Source organism: Oncorhynchus clarkii, chromosome 28, assembly GCF_045791955.1.
Source record: "Oncorhynchus clarkii lewisi isolate Uvic-CL-2024 chromosome 28, UVic_Ocla_1.0, whole genome shotgun sequence".
Lineage (NCBI taxonomy): Eukaryota > Metazoa > Chordata > Actinopteri > Salmoniformes > Salmonidae > Oncorhynchus > Oncorhynchus clarkii.
The window spans coordinates 20,476,727-20,503,584 of NC_092174.1; the positions used below are offsets into that span (position 1 = coordinate 20,476,727).

At 39.6% G+C, this 26,858-nt stretch overlaps 1 protein-coding gene across 2 annotated transcripts in view; it reads left to right on the forward strand.

Annotated features, from left to right (window-relative positions):
* LOC139387107 (astrotactin-1-like) overlaps positions 1-26,858 on the forward strand; it is a 251,064-nt gene that overhangs the window by 86,406 nt on the left and 137,800 nt on the right. For both annotated transcript variants that reach the window (XM_071133115.1, XM_071133116.1), the window contains exons 7-9: positions 5,498-5,582; positions 8,070-8,144; positions 12,496-12,633. In XM_071133115.1, coding sequence (XP_070989216.1) covers positions 5,498-5,582; positions 8,070-8,144; positions 12,496-12,633 — 298 coding nt within the window. The remainder of the gene's footprint in view (positions 1-5,497; positions 5,583-8,069; positions 8,145-12,495; positions 12,634-26,858) is intronic.

A 26,858-nucleotide genomic window follows, 5' to 3' on the forward strand; every position in this document is an offset into this window, starting at 1 on the left:
AGCTATATAGTTAGCTAGCTAAATATAGCTACAGAAACAGATTATGTCGTTTTGCTATGTTTTGGGGGAAGAACATTGTTTGCATCCATGAGCTAGCTAGCCTCCTTTTATGACCAGCACTGTAGGTGCGCGAGACAACTTTACCAGCATCATAGCAAACGAATCGATGAATCGTTGTGACATATGAAATACGAGTGATAGTGTAATCAATGTGTAATAACTACGTAAACAATTTATGAACTCGTTAAATTATTATGTGACGTGCAGTCATATTCAGGTACTGATTGGTTAACAAGCTTATTTGACACGTGAAATAGTGTTATTTGACTTGTATCTTTTTTGATATGCAAAGACCCAAATGGCGTTCCATAGAAATCCTGGTTGAGAATGAAACGAATGCACAACAAAACAGCAAAACAGCACAGCAAGTAAGTGAAAGAAATAGGTCTGGATGATGTTTTACTGGTAATGGGGACATATGTAAATGCCAACAAAATAACTTTTTGGTCAGTGTGGTGTGTGTATGTGTAACCTTCATTTAACTAGGCAAGTCAGTAAAGAACAAATTCTTATTTACAATCACGGCCTCCCCTGGCCAAACCCGGACAATGCAGGGCCAATTGTGCGCCGCCCTATGGGACTCCCAATCACGGCCGGATGTGATACAGCCTGGATTCGAACCAGGGACTGTAGTGATGCGGCTTGCACTGAGATGCTGTGCCTTAGACCACTGCATCCATATGTGTGTGTGTGTTAATTATTTAACTGTACTAGAACGCTTAAAAGGCCTCTAAAATGTTAAATATCGGTTATCGGTATCAGGTTTTTTTTGGCAAGGAAAATATCAGATATCGGTATCTGCCAAAAATATCATATCGGTGCATCACTATTTTCAAGCATTTCACACATATTATCCAGATACTGACTGTTAGCACTTAGTGGTATATAGCAGCTACCCACAATAATGGGCTTTAGATGAGGCAGGGGGACCTGTAGCCATGTTACTAAAACACTGTTTGACATGAGATCCTCTCTAAGCTTTACTGGAATATGGCTCTGAATATAGACTGCAGTGCCTTATTGTAAACAGGATGCATGTTTTGGAATATTTTCTTCTGTACCAACTTCCTAATTTAAACTCTGTCATTTAGATTAGTATTGTGGAGTTGTGGGTCCATCCTCAGTTTTCTCCTATCACAGACATTAAACTCTGTAACTGTTTTAAAGTCACCATTGGCCTAGGAAGGTTAGGAAGGACGCCTGCATCTTTGTAGTGACTGGGTGTATTGATACACCATCCAAAGTGTAATTAACAACTTCACAATGCTCAAAGCAATATTCAATGTCTGCTTTTTTACCCATCTACCAATAGGTGCCCTTCTTTGTGAGGCATTGGAAAACCTCCCGGGTCTTTGTAGTTGAATCTGTGGTTGAAATTCACTACTCGACTGGGGTACAGAGATGGGTTAGTCATTTAAAAATCATGTTAAACGCTATTATTGCACACAGTGTCAGTCCATGCAACTTATTATGTGACTTGTTAAGCACATTTAGGCTAGCCATAAAAAGGGGTTGAATACTTATTGACTCAAGACATTATAGCTTTTAAAAAACATTTAAAAAAAACACTTTGACATTGTGGGGTATTGTGTGTTCATCAGTGGCACTCAATTTAATCCATGTTTAATTCAGGCTGTAACAGAACCAAATGTTGAAAAAGTCAAGCTGAGGGAATACTTAATGAAGACATTGTATATCATATACAGTACCAGTCAAAAGTTTGGACACACCTTCTCATTCAAGGGTTTTTCTTAATTTTTTGCTATTTTCTACATTGTAGAATAATAGTGAAGATATCAAAACTATGACACATATGGAATCATGTAGTAAGCACAAAAGTGTTAAACAAATCAAAATATATTTTAGATTCTTCAAAGTAGCCACCCTTTGCCTTGATGACCACTTTGCACACATTTGGCATTCTCTCAACCAGCTTCATAAGGAATGCTTTTCCAACAGTCTTGAAGGAGTTAGCACATATGCTGAGCACTTGATGGTTGCTTTTCCTTCATTCTGTGGTCAAACTCGTCCCAAACCATCTCAATTGGGTTGAGGTCGGGTAATTGTTTAGGCCAGATCATCTGATGTAGCACCATCACCTAGAGGTGTGTTTTGGGTCATTGTCCTGTTGAAAAACAAATGATATTCCCACTTAGCGCAAACCAGATGGGATGGTGTATCGCTGCAGAATGCTGTGGTAGCCATGCTGGTTAAGTGTGCCTTGAATTCTAAATAAATCACCGACAGTGTCACAAGCAAAGCTCCCCCACACCATCTCACCTCCTCCTCCATGCTTCATGGTGGGAACCACACATGCAGAGATCATCCATTCACCTACTCTGCGTCTCACAAAGCCACGGCGGTTGGAACCAAATTTCTCATATTTGGACTCATCAGACCAAAGGAAAGATTTCCACTAATGTCCATTGCTTGTGCTTCTTGGCTCAAGCAAGTCTCTTCTTCTTATTGGTGTCCTTTAGTAGTGGTTTCTTTGCAGCAATTTGACCATGAAGGCCTGATTCACACAGTCTCCTCTGAACAGTTGATGTTGAGATGTGTTTGTTACTGATTGTCTGTGTGTGTTACTTGTAAAATGTGTCTGTTGCATTTATTTGGGCTATCAATCTGAGGTGCAGTTAACTCTAATGAACTTATCCTCTGCAGCAGAGTCTTCTGGGTCTTCCTTTGCTGTGGCAGTCCTCATGAGAGCCAATTTCGTCATAGCGCTTGATGGTTTTTGCGACTGCACTAGAAGAAACTTTCAAAGTTCTTGACATTTTTATGGATATACTGACCTTCATGTCTTAAAGTAATGATGGGCTGTCGTTTCTCTTTGCTTATTTGACATAATATGGACTTGGGCTTTTACCAAATAGGGATATCTTCTGTGTACCACCCCTACCTTGTCACAACACAACCTATTGGCACAAACGCATTAAGATAGAAAGAAATTCCACAAATGAACTTTTAGCAAGGCACACCTGTTAATTGAAATGCATTCCATGTGACTACCTCATGAAGCTGGTAAAAAGAAAGCCAAGAGTGTGCAAAGCTGTCATCAAGGCAGTGTGGCTACTTTGAAGAATCTCAAATATAAAATATATTTTGATTTGTTGAACTCTTTTTTGGTTACTACATTATTCCATATGTGTTATTTCATAGTTGTGATGTCTTCACTATCATTATACAAGGTAGATAATAGTAAAAAATAAAACAATTAAAAAAAATGAATGTGTAAGTATGTCCAAACTTCTGACTGATACTGTATATTAATTAATACTGCCAGGTTTTGGTGTTGTTTTTCAGCTAGACATTTCATTATACTGGGTAGGTTTTCACCAATGAAGCCTGCTATATTGTAATGCCTTTTTCTGGTATGGCTATAAAAACAGACTGAGGGGAAACTCCTTTTTCTTTCGATTTTTAGTTATTCACCTCTGTTGTAGACTTTACTGAATCTCTCTAATGATCATTTTAGTACAGAAAGTGTGTACCATGCTACTGATTATCATTGTAGAAATGTCTGACTTTTGGGAAAAAAGGAGTTCTCTCCATGTTCGCATCCATAATTCAAGATAGACCGGTGTCTTCGGTGTGCTGAAAGGTGAATTCTCAGACCTAAATGAATAAAAAGTTGGTCCATTGGGGGGGGGGGGGGGCACCTGGATTCCTTAAAATTTAATACATAATTTGAGCCCCTCTCTTTTAAAATGAAATATAGAATAGTAGGCCTGGTGCAATGCCTAATTACATTGTGTTTTTCATATGATGCATTCTTAATGAATCCCTCTCTACTCTCCGTGCCTGGAAAGATTGCAAGGTAGTAGATGCTCGCTAACTACAAGTCGGGCTCAATCCTTCTCAGGGAGAAGATGCTGATGAAAACAGGGATGGGTTGTGACTATAACTGGGGTTCTGCAAATATTAAAAGAGATTATGAATTTGAAACATACCTCTGTGTGAGGCTGGGATGAGTGCTGGAGGTGCTATAGGCTATTGTTTATGGTTCGTCTTACTGCTATATTCTGCTTCCCCATTCAAGCATATCATACATTTATTACACAGAAACAAACTTTGTTTTGTTCTTTGGTTTACATATGTTCCGCAGACCTGAACATTTTATGAATCCAACATACATTCTGAGTTAAAACGTCATGGATAAGGGATTTAATATGTGCAGCTAGCTGCACTTTCTTTACTCATGCAAGGTGGCACTCAAAAATAACAGGAGTGTTTGGAATATGAATGTATTGGGATTTACTAATCTCTATAGAGCTTGAGCTTGTGCATTGTCACTGCATAAGATATAATATGATATAATTACTGATAGTTCAAGGAAACTCCATTGTCAAGTGCATGTCATGTCACTGGCGTTTAGTTGGATATTTGGTTGAGAAAGCTAAGTGCATATCATTATTATTCAGTCAGTCACTTGAGACACAAAGAACGCAGTAACATAACATTTTTTAAACACATTACCTGTATAACACATTAGGACACTTTCACTTTCCATCATTTGCAGTAAAAGTAATAGCATCACATTAATGGGCAAAAATCACTTCATAATGAGTACTTAATTATGGTAATTGTAGCATGATGTGTTGGGCCCAGACTAGCATTTTAATGTTAAAGCTAACTCTGGTGAAAGTTTGAATTGGTATGACTCATCATTTCACTTAATCCGTATTTGTATACACCCACCATCTATAAAGGGAGTAAATTACCACTCAATCTGAGCTCTGAAAAATCCCATTTAGAATTCAAACTCTGAATACCTGATGCTTGGACTTGTTTAAACCCCTAAAACAACTGCTGGTTAACACACCATGCTTACAGATATAAGTTATTCAATATATTTACCATCAAGTTGTGTACAGGAAATATGAGCAGCTACATCAGATATGATTACCTTCATCCTGGCATTCTGTGACAGTTAACCTTTGCACTAACATTTGTATTTGAAAATCAGGAGCTAATGCATTCTCCCCCGTATCCCCTGTATAACACGCTCACGGCATGTCTGTCATTGGAAGTATACAGTAGCTAGGTCCCTGCTCTCAATGTGAATCCCCATCAATCTGGTTGAATCAGGTTAGGGCGACATCCCTCCTCCTGTGTGCTGACATAAGGCATCAGCAGAAAAGAGCAGCTCCTCTGTTTCTGATGGCTGTAATAACTAGCACTGATCAGGAGGCTGCTGGAGAGGAACTAGCCTGACCAGCCATGCTGCACAGTTCTTGGGTTGTGTCCAAAATAGCACCCTATTCATTTTATAGTGCTCTATAAATATATAGTGAAATGGTGCCATATCTGACACATCCTTTGTCTGTGCTGCTGCTGGCAAATATAAATAATCACAGTCCTGGAGTAATTAAGGAGACAGGTGAATCGATCTCACTGCAGAGAATGCCATTGTTTTATTGTACTCCCGTTGCAGGTGACTGTCTATGCTTAGATGGCTACATGAAGGACCCTGTCCATAAGCATCTCTGTATTCGTAACGAGTGGGGTCCAAATCAAGGGTAAGTGACAATATGGCCTCTAATGGTCCTGCATGCTAAATCAGATATTGACATGGCAGCTGTTAGTTAAAAAGCTTTATTACAGCCTCCCGAGTGGCGGAGCTGTTTAAGGCACTGTAGGCGTCACAACAGATCCGGGTTCGATCCCGGGCTGTATCACAGCCGGTCGCAACTGGGAGACCCATGAGGCGGCGCGCAATTGGCCCAGCGTTGTCCGGGTTAGGGGAGGGTTTGACTGCCCGAGGTGTCCTTATCCCATCGCGCTCTATCGACTCCTGTGGGGGGCCAGGTGCATGCACGCTGACATGGTCACCCGTTGTACCGTGTTTCCTCTGACACATTGGTGCGGCTGGCTTCTGGGTTAAGCGAGCAGTGTGTCAAGAAGCAGTGCGGCTTGGCAGGGTTGTGTTTCGGAGGACGCATGGCTTTCGACCTTCACCTCTCCATACTGGAGAGTCCATACTGGAGCTGCAGCGATGGGACAAGACTATAACTACCAATTGGATAACACCACATGTCTAAATATAGCAAAATGTAATAAATGCTGTAGCTTTATTACACAGCAGAACTGTGAACACTATAGTTGGGTCTAACATGAAATGTGGAGTACAAGCAGATGGATGTTTTAAAATCCTTCCCCGAATTCTAGAATGCTACCAACTTTTATCACCCTTATACATCACTTGAAAATAATTTGCCTGCTACTACAGGGCCTTCGCAGTTCTGATGTTAGAAATATGCTTTTTTCACTATACATCTGAATTGTGTCACACATTTCTCATCCTCCCTTATCTCCCTCCCTCCCCAAGTGATTTTCCTTTCTCCTGTGCAGTCAGTCTTTGACAGGGAAAGCCTACAGGCACAACTTAAATGTTTAATGACTGGCCCCTCTGGTATAAGGCCTTTATCAGGTTTTAGCTGCTCTTTTGCCAATAGTAACAGCTTACTCAGAGAAGCAGCAGCTCCTTGTCACAATTTCTCTCACACTGTAGCAGATTCAAGTCCCCAAGCTGACTGTGTTTATTAATCTCCATCATTCTTCCCCTCTCCTCTCCCAGCTCAGGTAAATAGACACAAGCCTAAGTCACATCCCATGTCAGGCAACTGAGGAACCCACAGCATCTGTCATAGTGCTACTTTTGATCTGCCACATTTTGGGGGATTGGTTGAAATGTTGTTGGGAGATGGTGTGCTGAAAAGAGGCCAAACATTTTATTATATGTTTGAGCTGAAAATAAAAATAAATATTTAATGGACAACTGAAGAAAAACAGAAACTATGCTTGTGTATTCATGGTCGGTGCCAAGCATAAGCAACATAAGCGGTCACTTTGGAACTCAGTCGGGGTCTCAACTTACTATTGAGAGTCAGAATAGCAGAATACACCAGGTGCAATTTTGAAATGTGGTTGTGCATCAGCAGTTTTTCTCTTGTGATGTCAGTCACTGACAGTCATTCAATTAGCCATGTCAGCTAACAATTTTTAGATTGGTAGTTAGTCTAGCCAGGTAATTTTCAAAATGAGTAGAATTGCATAATCTTTTTAATCAAATTGCAACGTTTTCTCTCTGCCCCATGGTGTTTTAGCGGTCCAATGCAACCATTTTTATCTCAATATCAAATAATTTCTGGTAACAATTAAGTACCTTACTGTGATTTTTTTAAATTAAAATGGTCAAAAGGAAACAGAAAATGCTTCTTAGCAAAGAGCAATTTCTCAAGCAATAATTTAGCTAGGACTGTCTGACAGTGGGGAGCGGAAAAGGGAAAGTTTGGTTTGGAAATCTCTTTCTTATTGGTCTATTGACTAATTTACCGCATGGTAATGTCACCATGGAAGTCCAAAACTCCATCCCACCAAAACAGGCTGAAATTTCAGGCGGTCTTTTCAAACAGCTCTTACACTAAAAAGGTATTATCATCATATTCACAATTTAAAAGTATTATTCCAAGCTCATAGTGTGGAAATGTATATAAAACACAGGAAAAAACACGTTTTTGACTGCACTGGACCTTTAAAACTGCAACATTTTCTCTACTCCCCATGGCAAAATGTGTACATTTGCAGGAAACCAAATCTCGCTTAAGGCCCCCAAAAGGCTAGAGCCGGCCCTATTTGTATTGCAGTGTAACGTGCTGTGATATTTAACCTTTATTTACATTAACTAGGTAAGTCAGTTAAGAACAAATTGTTATTTACAATGACGGCCTACCAAAAGGCAAAAGGCCTCCTGCGGGGACAGGGGCTGGGATTAAAAATGAATTAAACAGAAATATAGGACAAAACACACATCACGACAAGAGAGACAACACAACACTAAATGAAGATAGACCTAAGACAATGATTACTCATTGTTACACTCTACTTAAAGTAATAAAACATGTTTCTTCATTTAAATCAGTCATTTCATTCTTGTCTCGGAAATCAGCTTACTGGTTTTGACTGAAAATAAGTCTTATTCTCTCCTATCTCTTATTTGTCACCAGACCCTGGCCTTACACTATTTTCCAGCGTGGTTTTGATCTGGTGATGGGAGAACAACCATCTGATCGCATTTTCAGGTAAGATAACTCACGGTACACATCTATTCATCCAAACACATTTTAACAAATGACCTGCCACTGGCATTACACAAGCATGTGTGCTGATGATTCAACCATATACAGTACTCATCAGCAACCACAGCTAATGAAGTCCCTGAAACCCTTAACAAAGAGTTGCAGTCTATTTTGGAATGGGTGGCCAGTAATAAACGGGTCATGCACATCTCTAAAACTAAGAGCATTATATTTGGTACAAATTATTCCCTAAATTCTAGACCTCATCTGAATCTGGCAATGAATAGTGTGGCTGTTGAACAAGTTGAGGAGACTAAATTACTTGGTGTTACCTTAGATTGTAAATGGTCTTGTCCAAAACATATTGATTTAATGGTTGTAAAGATGGGGACAGGTTTGTCAGTAATAAAGAGATGCTATGCTTTTTTGACACCTCACTCCACAAAGCAAGTCCTGCAGGCTCTAGTTTTATCTTATCTTGATTTTTGTCCAGTCATATGGTCAAGTGCTGCAAAGAAAGACCTAGTTAAGCTGTAGCTGGCCCAGAACCGAGCTTCATGTCTTGCTCATCATTGTAATCAGTGGGCTTATATTAATACTATACATGCCAGTCTCTCTTGAGTTGAGGAAAGACTGACTGACTGCGTCACTGACTGCATCACTTCATGTTGTTTTAAGAAACATGAATGTGTTGGAAATTCCTAATTGTTTGCATAGTCAACTTACACACAGCACTGACACACACACTTACCCCACCAGACATGCCACCAGGAGTCTTTTCACAGTACCCAGGTCCAGAACAAATTCAAGGAAACGTACAGTATTATACAGAGCATGAGTGCATGGAATTCCCTTCCATCTTATATAGTGCAAGTGAACAGCAAACCTGGTTTCAAAAAACAAATATAGCCACACCTCACGGCACAATGCCTCTCCCCATGTGACCTACTTGTTGGGTGTATGTTCTGACATGTACAGTATGTGTAACTGATAGATATGCACGCACCCACCCACCCACGCACGCATGCACGCACGCACACACACACACACACACACACACACACACACACACACACACACACACACACACACACACACACACACACACTACATGTTAATATTTTTAAATGAATGAAGTACATTTAGTCTGTACTGTATTTTTCATTATGTGTCGGACTCCAGAAAGACTAGCTTTTGCCAATGGCGTCGGGCTAATGGGGATCTTATTACGTAAAATAAAAAATAAGTAACCCTTTTTAAAACAGCATGAAATTGAGTTGACCCGTTGGAAAGCAGTAACTTTTTTTTACAATATGAAACGTTTTTTCATTTTATTATGGCTGATACTACTACTTGTGAACAACACGGGAGATAATCACTTTTGAAGATGGTATAGAAAGAAGTGAAAGCTTATCGAGTAGATTTTACACTATAAGAAAAAAAAGATTGTGTTCCTATTCTGTCTAACAACATTTCAGGACATACTTTCTACTTTTTTTTAAATATTATGTTTCATTAGAAAACACCAAAGTTCCAATCTTGTCTTAGTTGAAGCTGAGTTATCTTGTTCTTTTAACGGCATGAAGGAATTGTATCACTCTGTACATGATAAATAAGTAATGTTCACAAAAAAGCAGTATTTCATTTTGTACCATTTGAGCTCTACATGGGGTATGTTTACAAAGAGAATAATCTTAAATCATGGGATTTGTTAATTCTTTAAAAACCATTCCCTGATCGGGTAATACAATTGATTTTGTTTTATGTGTAAGGCATAAAACTGATTTTAATAGTTTAACTACATGCACACACAGCTTCAGTTTAGTTCTCTAGTTCTAATTTGTCTGATTACTTTTGGGTACTTACATTTGATCCTTGCATGAAATGTGTAATACATTTGAAATGTTATATTTATCTTCTTCTGTTGTCGTATACCCAGTGGAATTAATGAGAATGTGCTATTTAAAAAAAAAACATGCAACCTCACGAAACCACAGAAGAAAGTTTGAATTTGTTGTTACAGCAATGCTGAGGCCTGTTTCGTAAAATATCACACAATGTTCTTGGTCGATAGAAAGTCAACATTTGCATTCTATGATATAAACCATCACAGTTGTTTTCTAATTTATTTTACAATTGAGTACAGAGAAAGACTGGGGACGTGGGAGGGAAAACCCTTATCAATGATATGCCTCCTGTTTTGTATATATACAATATCTAGATGCCTCCTTAAAAGCCAAGGACACAACAACAATACTGATTATGCTGCTTGACACTGCTCTCAACAAAGAACAGTTTTACATCCCAAATGGCACCCTATTCCTTATATAGTGCACTGCTTTTGACCATGGCCCATAGGGCTCTGGTCAAAAGGAGTGCACTATTTCGGGAATAGGGTGCCATTTGAGACACAGATTATATTTTCACAGGGATGGTTTAGTTATTCTCATGGTTGTAAGCGCTGTCTTTGTTAGTCATTGAGAGCAGCCATCATACAAACATCTCTATGAGGCTCTTTGATACATTTGATTCCCCTTTGGAATGTTAATGCTCAGGGGGCCTGTCTCGATATTCTGTTCATCATCGGGTTTAAAGTAACTTTGTGCTCAAGCGTTTTACACCAACATCCATTGGAATTCAAATGTCTCAGGCTCCTCTTTGAACCTCACTCACACTCTTATGTTCAAATGGTGCACACATAATTAACGCTTTTAGGGGCTGCCCATTTGCCAAGTCACCCATCCGTGTATTACAATTCAACAAAACAGTATTGCACTCATGAAATGAATACAAAATTAAAATTAGAAACATTTTTTTTTTCCTGAGCTTGGGGATCATGTGAATCAAGAGCAGCATGTTAATTCAAAATAAGATCCTATACACACTAGTCAGTCAACAATCTCAAATAACATGGGGATCTATAATCGTGTGAAGCAGTCTAGCATCTAGATAAGTAACTTGTTAGAGTTCGATTAGTTGAATCCATTTGCAAGCTGTCACAGTGCCAGGGCAGGGCTTGGGCAGAAACTAGATCAAGTACAGGAAGAAAATAAACTGGTTGGGTTTGTATGGCAGGTCAAGTCTTTCTATCACTGTATACACCTGCACTGAATGGGTGGAGGGGGTTCAACCTCAAAGGTTGTTTTCTCTTGTGATTCATTCTTGTGCTCACGAACTCCAGTGAGGAGTGTCCCTTGCTACTGTTCCACAAGCTTCTGTTGTTTAAGGAATTTCTTGTTTCATATGGGCATCATCCCATACTGTACCACAAAGAAAATGCATATTTCCTCTGAATAAGGAGAGAGTCTTATGGGGCTGTAGCAATGACTTCCAGGGAAATAATAGGATAATAATACTGTTATAATAGACTTGCCTGTCTGCCCATAATCACTTGGAAGAATCCAGTGCATGATATTAAATGGTAGGACTGAGAGAGGTTGATTCATATAACACTACAGTTGGAAGCAGAGGAGGTAATTGGAGGGACATAATTAAAGCTCTCTCTTACAGTGGGTTTAATCATTCCCTTCCTAAAGTGACTAGTAATGCATGCAGTGATCTGGTGGCCTTTTCCTATGCTAAGTTAGCATTTTTTTTAGATTCCAATTGCACAATGTGAAATGCAAAATATGTTAAGTCTGCAAAAAAATGTCCATTAACCATTTTAATCAACAAGTCAATTTTTTTTGTGCTACGATGATGCTTGCATAATATATAAGAAATGATACAACTGCGTTTGGTGTCAAATAGAAGAACACCTTCTTTATGTACATCTTTATGCAGGTGTAAACAGTTTGACTTTGAGGTTCATGTTGAAGCCTGTTAGATGGATAGTAAACAATGCCGAAGTAAGTTCAAGGGTAGATCAAGAATCCCCCTAGAATACAGTACTTGGTCCAGACTCTTGTAATAGATGATGTGCCAGAAAAAACATCACATGCTACTCCTCAGCCCAATCAACCTTTAGTTTAAATGAGTGTAAAATGTTTTTGAAGATAACTGAGGAAACACTTGTGATTATCCAGAGAGATATAAATTCTGAAAGCATCCAAAGTCCCCAAGGCTACTATGGGCAGCAAGCAATCTTTAGATGTATTGTATTTCCCTGTAGTAAAGCAAGCACAGATGTTCCCCACACTGATCTTCTGAGCTACAGTACCACTCAACAAGGCACCAGAAGACCTGTACATTTGCATATTTCAGACAAACAGGCATTAGCAAAGTGGTAGGAGCCCCAGGTTTTTTAAATACTAAATGAAATGGACAAAGTGGGAAATGTTCTTTCAAAATATACTTTGCGGCACTTTTCCCGCTTTGTTTCCAATGTCAAAATCCTTGTATTCTTCCTCTTTAGGTTCACATACACATTGGGGGAAGGGATGTGGTTACCATTGAGTAAAAGCTTTGTCATTCCACCTGCTGAGCTGGCAATCAACCCATCAGCCAAGTGCAAGACTGATATGACTGTCATGGAAGATGCTGTGGATGTGAGGTGAGAGATTCAACTATTCCATATGTGTTTCATGAGATACTGTACTTTTTATAAGGAGTGATGATATTAGCTATGAAGAAAATAATATCTTGAGGCTACATACCAGTATTTTCATTCCATTATAATCATCATTGAGTATCCTCTGTATTGAAAGCATTTTGATTCCCAATTAACTGTTCTGGAGAATGTAGCACTCATTATAAGGTTGATGTCAGACATTGCAAGTGTTTCATTGATCATGATTCATGATGGAGTAATGGAACACTAAAATTGAGCAAGAAATCAATAAGCGAGCAGCAAAAACAAAACTCATTTGGCAATGTAATACCAGAAAACATTGAATTGTTAAATGGTTCATAACACCTCCAAAGGAAATGTACTCCTTGCACATAGATATTTTTTGAAGTGCAGAAAAAACATACCCAAAATAATATTTTTTTTACAAACTTCAACAAATGCAGCTTTTAAGCTATTTAGCCATAAACCTGATTGCATTCATTGCGTGTGGGTAGTTTCATTAGACAAATGGCATTTGGAGAAAAGTTACTTTTGTTAAAATGTGGGAAACACAAAATATAGTCACTGAGTATCCAAGGCATTTTTATTGCAATTTCACCTGGCTGCTCTTGATGAATCAGTTGAAAAGGTTTCGCTTCACACATCCACCATTTGCTGAGTTCAAAGTTATCCTTGTATCAGAGTTTTGAAATCCTTCCAATAGATGGTCTTAACTGAGTCCTTGGCCTGCCTTAGTTGCTCTTGGTAAACATTTTCTTCTATCGTTTTTTAATGATACGTATTTTATTAGGATTCTTCACTTGAAAATGTCACATTCTTGTAACATAAGCTCACACCATCAGATATAAAAAACGAGATTATACAGCTGCATGATGTTTGGGTCTATAGTTTTTAGCAATTCAGTCTGGCACAGGTATGGCATACTGTATATTAGCGTTTTAGGGATTAATCAGATGAAATGTCCACCTTCTCGTTTTAGTCAACTTGTAACTGTTTTAAACCTGATGGAATGTCCTATCCTGTTTAATTATGTTATATATTTTTCAGTTTAAATATGCATCTGTTGAAGGTTCATTCTCAGGCGGTCAACTGGGAATGATTTGGTGTAGGAAAGCTCTGATATCAGGGGGATCAGTCAAGATTTGCAAGCTCCTGATTTCATAAATGACATATTATTCACAAACAACACAATTTCAAAATCAGTAACGATTGATAAAATCACATCAATACATCCAAGCAGACTTTTTAAAGAGTGATCATGGAACTGGGCTTTAGATTAGTTGGAGGATGAATTTTTAGCTTTAATACCATTAGCAAAAGGGCAGATTATCCTTTGATTAATTTGTCTTTTGCAGAAGTTGATTAATCTTTAGACATTTGAATTATTCTCTGTGAAGCACTGAAATAGTTAGGAGTCTCTTTTTTTTCCAGCTGAGATCAGAATAGTTAATGATGTAGCCTATAACAGCTCCACATTTGTGCAACAGGCCAAATACAAGTGACTGCATACAACAAAAACACATTACTGCTCATGTCAAACAAACAATGAATATAATTGTGATACTGTGTATCCATTAAGTCTTGCAGTAGACTACCACAGTCCTCTTTCTCCTAGTGCACCTTCTGTGTGTACATCTACCTTTTACTGGCATAATGTGTACGATTCTCCCATATTATATCACTTTATACCCTACTTGTTTCCTGTATTTATTTTATTATATTTATCATTTGGCATCTTTTTTTGAAAACTGAGTAAATAACTCCATGTCTTGTGATTGATGATGTGATGAATGCTCGAGTTGGGTGCCCCCAGGGTGGTAGCACACACCACAGCTACCTACCACCTCTAGATGCTTCTGATTTACTCAGCTTTGGAGCTGTGTGATCCCTCTGAGGCCTTGTTTGATAATCATTTATCGCCACGTCTTGCTCACTGGCAGGAACACAAAGAAGAAAAGCCTCTGGGCCTTGTTCCCAGATGCGATGGAACTTAAGCATTACGATGATCGTACCAGATTAATTGTTATTTACGTGCCAAATTTTTAAGTGTTTCCCAAACGAGCACGTAGAGTGAACCTATAAGAGCGACAGCTAAAAGGGTTGTTGAGGGAGGGTGTGTTCGGATTTTAACATGATCCCGTTGGGGGAGTTGTCCAGTTTCCTGGTGCTGAAATCAATGCCAGTTGTCATAAGCAAAGATTACTAATAACCCACATTTAATTTGAAATGTAGCCTAGGCCTATACAATTTGCAAAAAAAATGTATGAATGAAAACAAATTGGAATAATCCACAATCAAACCATTTTTGTCTTGTAATGATCATTGATTTGAAGATTTGAACCCTGTTTGTCCTTCCTCCACAGTGCTTTAGCACACTGCACCACAATATAATAATAATAATTTATTCAACTTTTCTAAAGTTATTCATTACATAAAGAAATCTCAAAGCACTGTAAAGCAACAACAAAAAAACAAGCAATTTAAAACAGCAACATAATTAATCCTAATAAGTAGATCGACGGTCAAGAGACTAAAGATTGAGAAAGTTCATGGCTTGATTGAGGTCAGCGGAGGAAGGAGGAGGTCAAGGGGAGAGCCGGGAGCAGACAGGCAGCACATTGTCATCACGGTGTCTCGCCATCCACGCTGTCTGTGGCTTCGTAGTAGGACTTAGTCAAATGAAGTTAGAGTTCCGTACTAGCCACTGGACTAGTAGCTAGCTACTATTCACTACTACCAAAATGCAGCACCCACTTGGTTTATGCTACGGCAGTCACAAGGTGCCAGAAAGCACACCACACTTCAATAGTACTTCAGGAGTATCCTTATAACTTGGTCAACTTTCATCTCTCTACACGTGCTTCTCTTCATCCTCAACCTCTGGACAATAGGCATAATCAACTCAAAACATTACATGCTTGCCAGCTAATATTAGCTAGCTAGCTAGCCAAAAACCAACATCCAACTTCAGTCTTGAAACTGTGCTGCATTCAAACTATTCAGACAATATTAATCTAAATCAATAGTTCAATATGGAAAAATGCTATACATTTTGTATTATTATGTATTATTACAAAGAATGTACAGGAGCTCTCTGTCTAGGAGACCTCACACTGGCATGGCCTGTCTCAGATTATTTTATTTTATTCTACAAATACATACAGCAACAAGCCCTCACCTGCACACATTTTGGTTTTTCATTAAAAAATCATTTTTGGAGGCAGCGGTAATCCCCAAGGACCTGGAGGGAACTCCCCACAGGCTGTTAGAAGCTGCACCTCAGCACTCAGTGAAAAGTTGTAGCGGGTTGATCGGCTGATTGAGGGAGACACAAGGTCGAGCAATCTGAGTATCTCCTCTCGTGGGAGCCTGCATTTTGAACGATAGCCCCATTATTGTGAGATTCGGCAACGGCCTCAGGTTGATGCGAATATGCACATTACGACATTAACAGTGCCCCTTCACTTTTTCCACATTGTGTTACGTACAGTGATAGCCTTATTATAAAATGTATAAAAAAAAAAAAATCCTCATCAATCTACATAATACCTCATAATCTTTGCAAATGTATATAAAAAAACTGAAATATCACAATTACATAAGTATTCAGACCCTTTACTAAGTTCTTTGTTGAAGCACCGTTGGCAGCGATTACAGCCTTGAGTTTTCCAATGGTAGGACGCAACAAGCTTGGCACACCTGTATTTGGGGAGTTATTCCCATTTTTCTCTGCAGATCCTTTCAAACTATGTCAGGTTGGATGGGGAGCATCACTGCACAGGTATTTTCAAGTCTCTCCAGAGTTGTTTGATCAGGTTCAAGTCTGAGCTCTAGCTGGGCCACTCAAAGAAATTCAAAGACTTATCCCGATGCCACTCCTGCGTTGTCTTGGCTGTGTGGTTAGGGTCGTTGCCCTGTTGAAAGGTGAACATTCGTCTGAGGTCCTGAGTGCTTTGGAGCAGGTTTTCATCAAGGATCTCTGTACTTTGCTCCATTCATCTTTCCCTCTGTCCTGACTAGTGTCCCAGTCCCTGCCGCTGAAAAACATCCCCACTTCATGATGCTGCCACCACCATGCTTCATCGTAGGGATGGTATTGGCCAGGTGATGAGCGGTGCCTTGGTTTCATCAGACCAGAGAATCTTGTTTCTGAGAGTCTGAGAGTCCTTTGGGTGCCTTTTGGCAACCCCCCAAGCAGGCTGTCATGTGCCTTTTATTGAGGAGTGGCTTTCATCTGGCTATTCTACCATAAAGACCTGATTGGTGGAGTGCTGCAGAGACGATTGTCCTTCTGGAAGGTTCTCCCATCTCCACAGAGGAACTCTAGAGCTCTGTCAGAGTGACCATCGGATTCTTGGTCACCTCCCTGACCAAGGCCTCAACGGACAATTCCTTTGACCTCTTGGCATTGTTTTTGCTCTGACATGCATTGTCAACTGTGGGACCTTATATAGACAGGTGTGTATGTGCCTTTCCAAATCATGTCCATTCAATTTACCACAGGTGAACTCTACAATTCTACAATAATGTTGTAGAAACATCTCAAGGATGATTCATGGAAACAGGATGCACCTGAGCTCAATTTCGAGTCTATAGCAAAGGGTCTGAATACTTATGTAAATACAGTATTTTTGGTCTTTATTTTTTTTACATTTGCAAACATTTCTAAAAACCTGTTTTCACTTTGTCATTATGGGGTATTGTGTGTAGATTGATAAGGAAAAACATTTAATCCATTTTAGAATAAGACATTTTAGAATAAGACTGTAACGCAACAAAATTTTACAAATTGATATTTTAAATGTCACATTACCCAAATGAAACAGATATTATTGTATCATCATTCACACAAAACACTTATACGTTGTTTTAGAATGATCTATTGTGAGGTAAAAAAAAAAGAAGAGCTTAATTAATGATGCACTTTGGCTGCTCTACGGGTGGTCGGGATCACTCATAGATGTGCAAAGGTTTTTAAGAGACTCTTTACTAATAAAGGCTCTGGGAAACACCTCAGCTACTAAAGATACATTTTAAGATGGTTCTAATGATGATCTTAACACTACGAAGGCACTGGGAAACAAGGCCAAGATCTAAAAGTGTCTGAGCCTTATTTCCTTGACTTCATAAAAAGAGATGTAGCAATATCTTTCATCTTTAAAGAGCTTGTATCTTTACTTTTCTTAAACACAGTTTTTCATTAATGTTGTGTTTCAAAGGGTCAGTATTGGACTTTCTCTCGTCATTTAATTAACCATTTAGATAGTTTGATTTAGTTACTCACTTCTACTCCTTGTTATCTTGCTATCCTATATAGCAGTGGTTCCCAAACGTTTTATAGTCCCATACCCCTTCAAACAGTCAACCTCCAGCTGCATACCCCCTCTAGCACCAAGGTCCGCGCACTCTCAAATGTTGTTTTTTGCCATCATTGTAAGACTGCCACACACACACTATATGATACATTTATTAAACATAAGAATGAGTGTGAGTTTTTGTCACAACCTGGCTCGTGGGAAGTGACAAAGAGCTCTTATAGGACCAGGGCACAAATAATAATATAATAATAATCAATAATGTTGCTCTTTATTTAGCCATCTTATATACAGTATAAAACCTTATTTGTTCATCTAAATTTGTGAATAACTCACCACAGGTTGAGAAGGGAAGGGAAGGGTGTGCCTAAAAGGATGCACATAGCTCTGCAATGTTGGGCTGTATTGGAGAGAGTCTCAGTCTTAAATCATTTCCCACACATAGTATGTGCCTGTATTTTGTTTTCATGCTAGCGAGGGCCGAGAATCCACTCTCACATAGGCACGTGGTTGCAAAGGGCATCAGTGTCTTGATTTGCCAAGTTAAGAAACTCTCGTCTCAGCCCTATCCAGAAATCTGGCAGTGGCATCTGGTTAAATTCAATTTTCACAGAACCGCTTGTTGCAATTTCGATGAGGCTCTCTTGTTCAGATATCGGTAAGTGGACTGGAGGAAGGGCATGAAAGGGATAACAAATCCAGTTGTTTGTGTCGTCTGTTTCGGGAAAGTACCTGCGTAATTGCGCACCCAGCTCACTCAGGTGCTTCGCTATATCACATTTGACATTATCTGTAAGCTAGGAGTTCGTTTGCACACATAAAAAATCATACAACGATGGAAAGACCTGTGTGTTGTCCTTAATGCAGACAGAAAAGAGATCCAACTTCTAAATCATAGCCTCAATTTTGTTCTACACATTGAATATAGTTGTGGAGAGTCCCTGTAATCCTAGATTCCGATCATTCAGGCGAGAAAAACATCTCCCAGATAGGCCAGTCGTGTGAGAAACTCGTCATCATGCAAGCGGTAAGACAAGTGAAAATTATGGTAAGTAAGCTCTTCTCTCAATTAAAAAACATGTCAATACTTTGCCCCTTGATAACAATAACTTCTGTATGTTGTAAAAGTGTTACATGGTTGCTGCCCATATCATTGAATAATGCAGAAAATACACAAGAGTTCAGGGGCCTTGCTTTAACAAAGTTAACCATTTTCACTGTAGTCTCAAACGTCTTTCAAGCTGTCAGGCATTCCCTTGGCAGCAAGAGCCTCTTGGTGGATGCTGCAGTGTACCCAAATGACGTAGGGAGCAACTGCTTGCGTGTGCATTACCACTCCAGTATGTCTCCTTGTCATGGCTTTTGCGCCATCAATACAGATAACAACACATCTTGACCACCAAAGTCCATTTGATGTCACAAAGCTGTCCAGTACTTTAAAAATATCTTCTCATATTGTCCTGGTTTCCAGTGGTTTGCAGAAGAGGATTTCCTACTTAATTGACACCCCATAAACACAATGGACATATACCAGGAGCTGTGCCAGGCCCGCCACTTCTGTTGACTCATCCAGCTGTAACGCAAATAAATCACTGGCTTGTATGCGAAGCAGTAATTGTTTCATAACATCTCCTGCCATGTCACTGATGCGTTGTGAAACAGTGTTGTTTGATGAAGGCATTGTCTATAGTTTTTGGGGCTTTTTCCCCCAGCATTGTCCCAGCCATATCCACAGCAGCATGAATAATTAAGTCCTCCACAATAGTATGAGGTTTGCCTGTTCTGAATGTTAATTATCTGAACAGGCTACCTGTATTTGACATTGTGTTTTTATTTCGCTGAACACTATTGGGTTACATTTTATTTTTGACGGTGAAATGAGGCTACTCAGGCGAGAAAATCTATGTATAGCCCCATTGGAAAATATAAATGTACTGTTTGAAAATGTGAAGAAAAAAATATTGAAAAAATGTGAATCACATTTTTTTGGGGTGTACCCCCGACGGCATTGCGGTATGCGTTCCCCGGTTTGGTAATACCTGCTATTTAGCAACAGAAATAAGAGGAAAGTTTTGTTTGTTTTACTGAAGAATGTGTATATGTTTTATGATTGTATTTCACTTTTCATGTATTTTAATGTGTACAGTGGTTCCTCCTTTAAAAGTTGCGTCATTCTGTGGCACACCTTGCGGGCTACTGCAGTATTCTGTGGCACGTTGTGTAGTTTAACGTGTATATTGTATTTTGTTGTGTATTGTTATCTGTAACGATTTTAGCATGTAAATCATGGTGGGGCAAACTCAACCTATTTTTTTTAGATGCATGCCAGCAAAGTCGCTACACAACAAAACACTAATCAATACATTGATTGCACTAAAATGGTGACCAACGGTGCCCACAAACTGTTAGGGCCTACATAAAGCTGTCCTGACTTTCAGTACCATGGAGTGAATCCTTACCACCGCTACACCTGGCTATCAGCCGGGCCGTCTGGCAGCGAAAGAGTTCATTCAGCCTCATTTACCAACTTTAAAAAAATAATATCTGATATGGCTGACTTGCTTAATAAACAAATATCGTTTCTACTGACTCCTTGTGGATTTGTGTAAGTCGATAAGAATTTTCCTTCAATAATAACGAATCCTGTCATGAATTTTAAATTTTGAACCATGCGCAAACAGTAAATTCATAATGTGTTTTCTTATATCATTAACACTTAGCTCTAAGTACTGTTTAAGTAAGTGCAAGCAAACGATCTGCGGCGAGGTAGGCCTATTCGTTCAGCTTTGAAAATGGACAGACAGAAATTCAGATAAATTCAGCAAGATGTCGAGGCCTTAACGTTACTCTTCTTTAAGTTACCACAGAGAGAGAGAGAGAGAGAGAGAGAGAGAGAGAGATGCAGTTAGCCTACCAATTTAAGTATTTTAGGCCTATGTGGTCTAAAATGGATGGAAAATGGAATCACGAGCATCCACTTTTATAGATAAAATTCCAATGCACAGACAACGCATTTCGCAGACAAAACAACCCTTGCAATATCAACTGGAATTACATGGGTCTATTACTGAACTTTATGTAGAAAAAAAATATTTGAATGGGAAGAGACTTTCACTGGCAAACATGGTTATGGACCCAACAACATTATATAGTATCCCCTCCTCATGAAGAAAAGCACATGAGCTAATTGTAATACAAGTAAGTAAACAAAACAATGAAATGCATCATTCCAACATTCTCTAAAATTATGAATAAAATAGTAATGAGATAGATCTATATAAGCAATATAACAATTGAGATGTACAAACTATGGCATAAGGGAACAATTAGTGGATAAGAGGCTAGCCGTAAATTCAATAAAGACATTAATGAGTGAGCTAAGACTTACGTAGTGGGACGTTCTTACAATATTCTTCCTGTACACCAAGTCAGAACCCTAGGATAAATAACGGGGGCATAAAAGCAGACAATGAAAGCTCAATATTTGATGATGACATTTCTCTAAAACAGACTGAAGGCTATGTGTGCACCACCAAGTCAGAACAGTAAGCTATGTTCTGAGGGGGAGAGGAACCACATTCTAAGGTTGAGACACATGGGCTATTAATCTTGGAACCACCCATCCCGGATCCGGGATAATTGTCATCAACTACGCTAAATAACATAGCGCAACGGTCAAATAATCTTACTAGAAAATATTAATATTCATGAAATCACAAGTGCATTTGTGTAAGTTTATCGATATCACAGCAAAACATTATGTACACCTAGCGGCAGGTAACTTGGTCACGAAAATCAGAAAAGCAATCAAATTAATCGTTTACCTTTGATGATCTTCGGATGTTTTCACTCAAGAGACTCCCAGTTAGACAGCAAATGTTCCTTTTGTTCCATAAAGATATTATTTATATCCAAATACCTCCGGTAGTTTGATACGTTATGCCCAGGAATCCACCGGAAATAGCAGTCACGACAACGCAGACAAAAATTCCAAATTATATCCATAATATCGACGGAAACATGGCAAATGTTTTTTATAATCAATCCTCAAGGTGTTTTTCAAATATCTATTCGATAATACAGTATATCAACCGGGACAGTTGGCTTTTCACTAGGACCGGGAGGAAAAATGGCTACCTCTCTGTTTTGCGCAAAAATCACACTGAGAGCCAACAACTGACCACTTACGCAATGTGGACGTTTACGCTCATTCTTCAAAATAAAGGCCTGAAACTACGTCTAAAGTTTGTAGACACCTTAGGGAAGCCACATAAAAAGGAATCTGGTTGATATCCCTTTCAATGGTCAAGAGGGATGCATAGGAACACAGAGCTTTCAAAATAAGAGTCACTTCCTGATTGGATTTTCCTCAGGCTTGCAATATCAGTTCTGTTATACTCACAGACAATATTTTTACAGTTTTGGAAACTGTGTTTTCTATCCTAAACTGTCAATTATATGCATATTCTGGTTCTGAGAAATAGGCTGTTTACTTTGGGAACGTGATTTTGACAAAAATAAAAATAGTGCCCACTAGCTTCAAGAGGTTTTAACAGCTTATTACACAACATACTCTTAGTATTACTTTCTCAGCTACAGTATACATATTATGCAGTAGCATACAAGACATATACTATATTTACAAACGTATGTGGATAGACCAACATTGGCAGTAGAATGGCCTTACTGAAGAACTCAGTGACTTTCAACGTGGCACAGTGATAGGATGCCACCTTTCCAACAAATCAATTCATCAGATTTCTGCCCTGCTAGAGCTGCCCCGGTCAACTGTAAGTGCTGTTATTGTGATGTGGAAGCATTTTGGAGCAACAACGGCTCAGCCGCAAAGTGGTAGGCCACACAAGCTCACAGAGCGGGACTACCGAGTGCTGAAGCGCACAGCGCGTACATATCGTCTGTCATCGGTTGCTAAAGACCTCTTCATCGGGCTCTTCATGAAATCGGTTTCCATGGGCGAGCAGCTGCACACAAGCTTAAGATCACCATGTGCAATTCCAAGCGTCGGCTGGAGTGGTGTAAAGCTTGCCACCCTTGGAATCTGGAGGAATGGAAAATCGTTCTTTGGAGTGATGAATCACGCTTCACCATCTGGCAATCCGACGGATAATTCTGTTCAGCAGATGCCAGGAGAACATTACCTGCCCGAATGCATAGTGCCAACTGTAAAGTTTGGTAGAGGAGGAATAATGGTGTGGGGGTGTTTTTCATGGTTCGGGCTAGACCCTTTAGCTCCAGTGAAGGGAAATCTTAACGCAACAGCATGCAATAACCTTCTGTGCTTCCAAATGTGTGGCAACAGTTTGGGGAAGGCCCTTTCCTGTTTCAGAATGACAATGCCCCCATCGAACACCTTTGGGAGGAATAGTGGCCGACCTCAGTAATGCCCTTGTAGCTGAATGGAAGCAAGTCCCCGCCACAATGTTCTAAATTCTAGTGAAATCCTTCCCAGAAGAGTGGAGGCTGTTATCAAGCAGCAAAGAGGGGACCAACTCCATATGGCACGGGTTGTGCGGCGGTCCTTCTTGTGGGCAACCTTTGTCATCAAAATCTGACATTCTCTGGATTTATGATGCTTCCAAGACAACTGGGAACTCGAAGAAGAAAAAAACGAGGTCAATTCCTGATGTCAGTGAACTTCAGATGGAGCTCTAGAAAGAGACCCGAGTTCCCGACTTGTAATTCCGAGTTGGATTACCGTTCAAAACTTATTTTCCGAAGCTTGTTTTTTTCTTGAAAGCACTGAAGTCTGCGATTTTCCAATTCTGAGTTTCCAGTTGTTTTGAACGCAGCAGAAGTCATACTGGATTGACAGCATGGCCAATTCTACATTTTCTGGCCCATGGTGTTGCGGGTGAATGTTTATCCTTTTATGCTTGTACAAGAGACCCTTTCAGACAGATGTTTTAAATCCTTAAACCCAGACCTGGACCACACACCCTCTCCACCGAATAGCAGGCAGGGGAAGCAAAATAGTGATTGCTTTGCGACGCTTGCGGTTAGCCACTGATTCCTTCCAAACCGCTCATTGTTGAATTTGTGATTTTCCGACTTGTTGTGTAATGTTTACGTCCAACGTTTTATCTATAATTTCTCCTTACAGTGAAATGCTTTCCTACAAGCCCTTAACCAACAATGCAGTTTTAAGAAAATACCCCCCAAAAAGTAAGAGCTAAGAAAAACAAATAATTAAAGAGCAGCAGTAAACAACAATAGTGGGGCTATATACAGGGGGTACCGGTACAGAGTCAATGTGCGGGGGTGTCGAAGTAATTGAGGTAATATGTACATGTAGGTAGAGTTATTAAAGTGACTATGCATAGATGATGACAGAGAGTAGCAGCAGCATATAAGGGGGGGGGGGGTCAATGCAAATAGTCTGGGTAGCCATTTGATTAGCTGTTCAGGGGTCTTATGGCTTGGGGGTAGAAGCTGTTTAGAAGCCTCTTGGACCTAGACTTGGCGCTCCGGTACCGCTTGCTGTGCAGTAGCAGAGAGAACAGTCTATGACTAAGGTGACTGGAGTCGTTGACAATTTTTAGGGCCTTCCTCTGACACCGCCTTGTATCAAGGTCCTGAATTGCAGGAAGCTTGACCCCAGTGATGTACTGGGCCATACCCCTTCAAACAGTCAACCTCCAGCTAGCACCAAGGTCAGCGCACTCTCAAATGTTGTTTTTTGCCATCATTGTAAGACTGCCACACACACACTATATGATACATTTATTAAACATAAGAATGAGTGTGAGTTTTTGTCACAACCTGGCTCGTGGGAAGTGACAAAGAGCTCTTATAGGACCAGGGCACAAATAATAATATAATAATAATCAATAATGTTGCTCTTTATTTAGCCATCTTATATACAGTATAAAACCTTATTTGTTCATCTAAATTTGTGAATAACTCACCACAGGTTGAGAAGGGAAGGGAAGGGTGTGCCTAAAAGGATGCACATAGCTCTGCAATGTTGGGCTGTATTGGAGAGAGTCTCAGTCTTAAATCATTTCCCACACATAGTCTGTGCCTGTATTTTGTTTTCATGCTAGCGAGGGCCGAGAATCCACTCTCACATAGGCACGTGGTTGCAAAGGGCATCAGTGTCTTGATTTGCCAAGTTAAGAAACTCTCGGCTCAGCCCTATCCAGAAATCTGGCAGTGGCATCTGGTTAAATTCAATTTTCACAGAACCGCTTGTTGCAATTTCGATGAGGCTCTCTTGTTCAGATATCGGTAAGTGGACTGGAGGAAGGGCATGAAAGGGATAACAAATCCAGTTGTTTGTGTCGTCTGTTTCGGGAAAGTACCTGCGTAATTGCGCACCCAGCTCACTCAGGTGCTTCGCTATATCACATTTGACATTATCTGTAAGCTAGGAGTTCATTTGCACACAAAAAAAATCATACAACGATGGAAAGACCTGTGTGTTGTCCTTAATGCAGACAGAAAAGAGCTCCAACTTCTAAATCATAGCCTCAATTTTGTTCTACACATTGAATATAGTTGTGGAGAGTCCCTGTAATCCTAGATTCCGATCATTCAGGCGAGAAAAACATCTCCCAGATAGGCCAGTCGTGTGAGAAACTCGTCATCATGCAAGCGGTAAGACAAGTGAAAATTATGGTAAGTAAGCTCTTCTCTCAATTAAAAAACATGTCAATACTTTGCCCCTTGATAACAATAACTTCTGTATGTTGTAAAAGTGTTACATGGTTGCTGCCCATATCATTGAATAATGCAGAAAATACACAAGAGTTCAGGGGCCTTGCTTTAACAAAGTTAACCATTTTCACTGTAGTCTCAAACGTCTTTCAAGCTGTCAGGCATTCCCTTGGCAGCAAGAGCCTCTTGGTGGATGCTGCAGTGTACCCAAATGACGTAGGGAGCAACTGCTTGCGTGTGCATTACCACTCCAGTATGTCTCCTTGTCATGGCTTTTAGGCCATCAATACAGATAACAACACATCTTGACCACCAAAGTCCATTTGATGTCACAAAGCTGTCCAGTACTTTACAAATATCTTCTCATATTGTCCTGGTTTCCAGTGGTTTGCAGAAGAGGATTTCTTACTTAATTGACACCCCATAAACACAATGGACATATACCAGGAGCTGTGCCAGGCCCGCCACTTCTGTTGACTCATCCAGCTGTAACGCAAATAAATCACTGGCTTGTATGCAAAGCAGTAATTGTTTCATAACATCTCCTGCCATGTCACTGATGCGTTGTGAAACAGTGTTGTTTGATGAAGACATTGTCTATAGTTTTTGGGGCTTTTTCCCCAAGCATTGTCCCAGCCATATCCACAGCAGCATGAATAATTAAGTCCTCCGCAATAGTATGAGGTTTGCCTGTTCTGAATGTTAATTATCTGAACAGGCTACCTGTATTTGACATTGTGTTTTTATTTCGCTGAACACTATTGGGTTACATTTTATTTTTGACGGTGAAATGAGGCTACTCAGGCGAGAAAATCTATGTATAGCCCCATTGGAAAATATAAATGTACTGTTTGAAAATGTGAAGAAAAAAATATTGAAAAAATGTGAATCACATTTTTTTGGGGTGTACCCCCGACGGCATTGCGGTATGCGTTCCCCGGTTTGGTAATACCTGCTATTTAGCAACAGAAATAAGAGGAAAGTTTTGTTTGTTTTACTGAAGAATGTGTATATGTTTTATGATTGTATTTCACTTTTCATGTATTTTAATGTGTACAGTGGTTCCTCCTTTAAAAGTTGCGTCATTCTGTGGCACACCTTGCGGGCTACTGCAGTATTCTGTGGCACGTTGTGTAGTTTAACGTGTATATTGTATTTTGTTGTGTATTGTTATCTGTAGCGATTTTAGCATGTAAATCATGGTGGGGCAAACTC